Source organism: Pangasianodon hypophthalmus, chromosome 19 (assembly GCF_027358585.1).
Source record: "Pangasianodon hypophthalmus isolate fPanHyp1 chromosome 19, fPanHyp1.pri, whole genome shotgun sequence".
Lineage (NCBI taxonomy): Eukaryota > Metazoa > Chordata > Actinopteri > Siluriformes > Pangasiidae > Pangasianodon > Pangasianodon hypophthalmus.
Window position 1 is genome coordinate 4,408,385 of NC_069728.1, and position 7,203 is coordinate 4,415,587.

The 7,203-nt window shown below is 36.6% G+C and overlaps 1 protein-coding gene across 1 annotated transcript; it reads right to left on the minus strand.

Annotated features, from left to right (window-relative positions):
• Window positions 1–234: 234 nt before the first annotated feature.
• On the minus strand, window positions 235–5,381 carry si:dkey-183n20.15 (RING-HC_RNF170 domain-containing protein). Its single transcript, XM_026946842.3, has 6 exons — window positions 5,115–5,381; window positions 4,079–4,143; window positions 3,460–3,565; window positions 1,555–1,628; window positions 1,214–1,324; window positions 235–969 (listed from the first exon to the last, which is right to left on the minus strand). Exons 1-6 carry the CDS (start codon window positions 5,194–5,196, stop codon window positions 661–663), a joined length of 747 nt encoding a protein of 248 aa, XP_026802643.3. The 5' UTR covers window positions 5,197–5,381; the 3' UTR covers window positions 235–660.
• Between the last annotated feature and the right edge of the window lie 1,822 nt (window positions 5,382–7,203).

The window sequence follows — 7,203 nt, forward strand, 5'->3', positions numbered from 1 at the left end:
TGTTTTATGTATCTCTCAGTTATATACACCAAGTTTGATATTTCATGACACTACTTCAAAGATGAAATAATAAAGTAAACTTTTGACAAGAACTAAAGGACAATTGTGTGTATAATTTGGTATAATCGCATACTCCTGACAAGAATTTAAGGATAATTATGTTTGTGTGTGTGTGTGTGTGTGTGTGTGAGATGTTCTGGTGGTTTACCATCTTAAATATTCAACACTCTGAAACACTGAAAATACAAAAATACTTTATTATATTACATCAGAAGTGTATCAGTGAGGAAAATAAGAATGATAAACATCATAAATGAATCATAAACACCAATAAATGAAAACGTATCACATGTAAGACCTTCATTAAGTGTACGTGGTGAGTAGACTGATAAGAACAGTTTTTTATACACAGTCATACACCTTTAAACATCACTCAGTGACTACAGCAAGCAGGACTAAGAAGCCTTTCACAGTTACTCTTTCCAGACCCATGTGTAATACTGATAAAGGCATAACTAGCCTCTCTTAGAGTTTTTCTGCTTAAAAATTCACGGACATCACCCCTGGCTGTGGAGTCTGACGAAGAGGACGCGGGTAGTTCCCTGTTTTCATGTTCCCTCATGGTGCTTCTTGGACATCCAGTGTCCTTTGCCCACCATTTTACAACATGTCAGACAGTATTCCATGTTCCACTGTGTGTGGCCTGCTGGTCCTCTCTGGCACCATCTGCTGGTGGATGTTAATGATGGCAATAAGGAGGAGGAAGACTACCACTAGGTCATCTAAAAGCCCCAATGCCCCACTGAAGTGTCCAGGCATAGCCTCTAATGGAGACACAAATGATGCAGCGGCCCCGAATCCACACAGTGCCACTCTTAGCAGGAAGAGCCACACCAAACTGCCCATGTTTCCCAAAGCCCGGAACAAAAGCAGCAAGAAGAAAGGAGCATCAGAAAGGTAGTCACTTATCTGAGGAAGACAAAGGTAGCATGTAAAACTGGTTTCAGCTATTATCAATAAAACATCTCATTGTGTCTGTGGTTTTATAGTTTCAAACAGTAAATAGTGTCATCCCTCAGAGGTACAGAGGAAAATGTGTGGTGTCATGAGATCAAGTAATGCAAAAGTATAATTCTAATGAGCTTAGACGTAATAAAAAAAAACATGAATCTCTCTCTAGGGAAAATAATAGTGGAAAAAAAGTGAAACTCACTCGTCGTGGTGCTCCGGAATAGCGTTTATTGTAGTCTCTAATGTGGCCCAGTACCTCTCGCTCCTTCCTGTCTGATCTGTTCTCATGGAACAGATGATACATGACATTGACCTAGGTAGGACAAAACAAGAAATATGAAACAACCTAGAATGCAAAAGACAGCAATGTATATAAAGAAGGAAGGAAATGTCTTTTTTTAATTATTTACACATTGTATTGTTTGCCAATATAGTTGAGTTAGTACTCACAAAGAGGTTTTTGAGGACTGATACTCTATACAGTTTCTTGTCAGTGACATTTGCTAGGAGTAATTGGGTGTGTTTTTATTATGTGTTTAATACCTTTTGTCTGCACAAAGGACAGCTGATAGCCTCGAAACAGCAGCTGTGCTTCCAGTACGATATTAGACAAGGAGCTAGAGAGAGAGAGAGAGAAAGAGAGAGAGAGAGAGATTGATTGAGATTATTGTCTGGTATAAATAATTACAACCACAATAACCATAAAGAACAATTGTGCCATGAAAATACTATCTTTTTTCATACTTTCCTTACGCACTAACCTAGATAACTATGTGTTTGATTTCATGATGGTAGATTTAAACATGTGTTTAACACCTATGCTTTGTTCAGGTCAATTTTTTTTAAATAAAAATGAAAAATTATTAATGATGAGTTTCTTCCAATATAAACCAATATTATGTCCAATTACTTAAAATTCATGTCTATATTACAGAGACTACATTAGGTCATTTCACTCGAGAGTAAGGCAGGGAAATAAAAGTGTTAAATAACATGTAAATATTAAAAAAATAAAAATAAATAATAAGATTATGTTAATCCCTGACACTTTCCCTCGAGCACTTATTTGCATACACAAGCCATCAGGAAGATCACCAAGCATGTGAAGGGGTTTGTGTTCTGTTTGTGCAGATATTACTTATATTGCTAATATGTACAATGAATATTAAATATACTGCATTTTTTTTAGATGGCTTGTGTCACTTGGATGTGTTTGTGTTTGGGGTCAAGGCACCAGGACAAGGCTTTCACAAAATTTTATAGATATGAATGAAAGGTCAGCAAGTTGATGGTCTCAAAGGCCATTGCTGCATAGCTGCCACTGCTAAGGGTTTTATCAGTCTCACTAGTTAAACAGCTTATCATGTATGGTAGAGGATTGGGATGAGGACAAGTTGCTAAGAGTTCACGTTGACCTGATTGAGCAATGATTTGAAACTGGATTTTCCTCCCAGAATCTTCAATAGTCAATATAAAATATCTCTTTTTTGATTACATTATTGGACTTTCACTAGCTGCAAATTAGAAGTAATGTATTTTTCCAGGTAAATTATTATTTTGCATCATATTAGCACCATAGCTTTATTGATCTTTCAGTATAAATGAAGTTGACTTTTAGTTAACTTTGCATGTTTATTCAATAGGTCACATTATTTGAGAGTGTATACTGTGTGCAAAGGGTTAACTGTAGTGTGCTAACAAACAATTCAGCCTAGACTCTTACTGTTGACCCATTTGTGCTACAGTGCTTGAGAAGAATAGGTTTATATGGAAGATAGATCTCACTTTGATCATTCCATTACCTTTAACTAGCCTCATTAGGAAAGTATGTGGCCATCACAGCTCTCTCTCTTTCTCTATGTGTGTGTGAACGATGTCACGTGGCGATGGAAACCATTGTTGCTATGGCAACAGTTAAATATTAAACTCCACAAGATGTGCTGTAGCGGAGTCACATGATCTGCTGAGTGCTCCATTTGGTGAGAGTCTGTTCCGTGCTGTCTGACCACCCACATATCAGCTCTCTCACTCCACACACTGAGATCAGGTCTTTTTAGAGCCTGTGCTGAATCTGAGTGAACCTCGCTATACTTGACTCTGGAACTGCACATTTCCTTCACAAATGCAACAAACCAAGGCCAACTGGTCTCATGCTGAAACCTCCAACTAACTAGTTTCTATACAAGCTATAGGTTTATGGCCAATTCTATCAAACCTTTCATAGTGAAGTATTTGTCCCCTTATTTCACCCTAACCAATAGAAATAGACTGGCAACCCAATCTAGATTGGCACTTATACTACGAGATGATTTGTAAAACTGTTGGCTAGTCTTAATATCATCCAGTAACTTGATTATTGATGATTATTCCCATAAATAACTCATTCAGATCTAGATCAGATTACCTGGTATGACTAGAGGCCAACTGTGTGTAAAACGTTTTACTCACCACAGAATAGATGCCCACAGTTTGTCTCCACAGGAAAAATGGCAACATGTAAACATACAGGACAATGGCGGTCCATGGTACATGCAGATATGCCTGATTGAGAGTCCTGAAAAGTAGAATGATTAAAAAAAGGTCATATTTTGGAAAATATAAACTTCAGATCAGTTGTAACTGAGAAAAGCTAATATGAAGATTTATTTCCTTATTAGGTTATAGCAGTAAAGGAAGTGGTGCCCATCCCATTCTCAGGTAGAAGACATCTATATCAATCATGTGGTTGCATACAGTACGCAAGGTCAAAGATTATCACTCTCTCACCTAAACACTCACAGCCTAATGAGGTCAACATAACCTGACAATTATTTCCTTTAAGTTTATACAGTCAGTCACACACGTGTTTGAAATCTGTATAGCATCTGTATTCTAATGTTAAAACACACTTACACATAGATAAATAATGCATTATCTATTACATTCCATTACACTCGAATATTATATAAAACTGGTATATCTTTTAGCTTATTGTCCTTTGTTGAATAATAGATACATAACAGTTATAACTGGGATATAGAGAGCTAGCTAGTTAGTTAATTAAATGTGTTGTCTGGTGTGTGTTTACCTCACTATTGCTTGTGTACCGGCCTTGTAGTTGATGACCTCTGTTCTCTGAAATTGACAAAAAACCTACAGAAGTGGGAAAAATTAAATGTAATTTTTTTTGGAATCAACTAGATCAATTAATTCATGTACACAAGAGTTATATAAAGAGATTGAGAATGATATCAATGCATTGTTAAAAAAAAAGTAGACATTCTGCTTTTTAGGGGGAAAAATACGGTCAAGTGTAACATGTTTAACATTTTTTAATTCTGGATTTCCCACATTCCTCACAGCAGTGTTCAGGGCTGCTTAAGGACTGACCCATATTGCATCATCCTCTAAATACGTAGATTTACCAGAAGAACACTTAATGAAAAGAAAAATTGTATTTCACCTTATAAACACCTAATTATTCCTTGCTTTGTAACAAAACTCTTTCCCAATTCAGTTCAAAATAATTGATGGTGTTATTCAGTGATATTTTGTATTTAGAATACCTATTTAAATTCCATCATGTTGCTTTAACTTTAGAATTTAAAGCTTTTATATTTTTCACTCTCTATAAAATCCTTGACATGATGGGTTAAGCTGCCAAGCCTTCTCCAGCTGATATAGATGTGTTCCTTATTGCCCCAACAAACTATTACACAGTATATACAGAGTATGTGTCCCTCAATAACAACACTAACATCCGGTTGCATACACGTGTACACAAGAATGTTCTGACCTGTACGTGAATATGTAATATAAACATTTTGACCAGCTGTTCAGTTAAAAGCTTTAAGATGCTGAATTTGATTGTGGAGATATATGCAATCAAGAGGCTATGTTTTGTGTACATATTTTAAACAGTAGTGATTTAACGAAATGTGATGTACACTTGTAAAAAAAAATTAATTAACTACACTATGTTACACCTCATACTGTTAACATTGCACACGTGTTAGCATTTGTAACTGAATACATCAAAAAATGTTTGGAAATTATAAGGTACGATTTAAAACAAAATACTTCTTAAACACTTCTCATAAATCATAAATAAATGTGTCTCTTACCTATTATAGGAGTTCTGACAGGTGTGATTTGTGCGTATTCTGTCTTAGTGTGGGAAGAGAAGGCAATGCTTTCTGACTGCATCAGCGGACACAATAAATTTGACAGGCAGGTGAATAATTAACTAGAGGCCTTCTGAGTTCCCTGCATGCAAGATAGCTCAAGTGTGGCCCAATCAAATATTTGAAAAAACCAAACCTTCCATTGCATTATATGTAGTTATGGTGTTGGCACATTGTATTAGCTTTAGTGTAAAAAGCTGAACAAAACCTAATATGAAGCTTTTTGCATTCTTTGGGTCATAGCAATAATGTAAGTAGTGCCCATCCCATCCCTTGCTAGGAGACGCTTTATTTTGATCATGTGACCACATATACAAGGTCGAAGAATAACACCCTTTCTCCTACTCACATGACATAGTTTGGGCTTAATTAAGGTCAGCCTATAACTTGGTAATTTTCCATGAGTTTACACAGTCACCCACACATGTGCTTGAAACACATGGGTATATTCACATGCTAAGCTTAAAAGAGACTTAAAACTGGAAAAGAAATAGTGCTCCACTTTATAAAGTCCACTCAGAATTATTTTCAGATGCAAAATGTAATCATATTTTCACCTTCTTTACTGCATTACATTTTGTTCACACAGGGTAAAAGATTTATGTGTATGTGCCACTCAAAGACCAATGCCGTACATTAATAATGCTAGTCTACCTTATGTTCATCTAGCTAAAGGTACAAATATTGCTCTGTTAGTGTGCTACACCAGTGACAACATTTGTACTTTAAAACTCCAGACTGGCGCGTTTCATAACATTTTCATTAATATATGCTTTCTATAACACATACACACTACAGATCAAAAGTTTAAGTACACTTGTTTAAAGCTAGAGTTTTAATCACTGCCTGTAAGACTGTAAGAAATTTTCCATGTCCCTTTGCATCCTCCCATTCCATACCTGTTGTGGGGCATATTAATGAAACTTTTCCCTGGCTAATATTTACCTTTTATACTACTTGCCAAAATATAGAAGGTCGTATCGGCTAAAAATAGTAGTTATTGATCCAACAAGACCTTGAGTGCACATGGGTTATCGACTGCTGAATAAACACCTTGCCACATTTTACTTTTGTGCGGTGCCCAATATAGCAAAAGTCCAGTGTTAATGTTCTTCAGGAACACGTGTCACAGGTCTGCTCCACGTTTGAATGCCAAGTCCATGTTAAGTTTACAGGTTATTTTCAGCAGCTCCTGACCTGAGCTTAGATATACAACAATGTTCGGCACAAGAACACTGTAAATCAAACAATTGCCTTTTGGTATTAAATATTATATTTAATGCTCTTTAGTAGATTACTACAGTAGAATACAGTGGAACAGTGGCTTCATTCTTCCCCAGTAATATTACAGAAGAGGTCTTCTATAATAAATTGTCTTGGTTAAACACGGACAGTCATTTATATGAATTTAAAATCTGCTGGCTGAAGCTACAGTGGGCACAGGCTCACCGAAACTGGACAGTTGAAGTTTGAAAAAACATTGCCTGGTCTTTTTCCAATCTTCAGCCCTCTATAGCCTCCTTATGTGGCCTTCCAATTTGGTTGTAGCCCATCCATCTCAAGGTTCAATGAGTTGTGCATTCTCAGATGTTTTTCATCACAGTCATAAAGAGTGGTTATTTGAGTTAATGTATCTTTCCTGTCAGTTTGAACCAGTCTTGCCATTCTCCCCTGACTTGTACCATCAATAAGGTGTTTCTGCTTCAACCAAAAAGATTGGTGTTGGAGCTATCCATGATTCCCTCTCTCTAGACCCAGTCCCAGCTAAAGAGAAACAGCTCCACAGCATAATGCTGCCACCACCATGCTTCATTTATGGGAACGTTGTTCATTGGATGATAAAATGTCTTGTTTTTGCACCAAACATATTGTTTGAATTTTGCCCAAAAGGTTCCAGCTTGGTTTCATCAGGCCATAACACATTTAGCCAAAAGGTTTGTGCAAAATTTTGGTGATCTTGGATGTTTTTGTTTTGTGAGAAAGGTCTTCCATCTAGCCACCCTACCCCATAGCCCAGACGTGTGAAGAA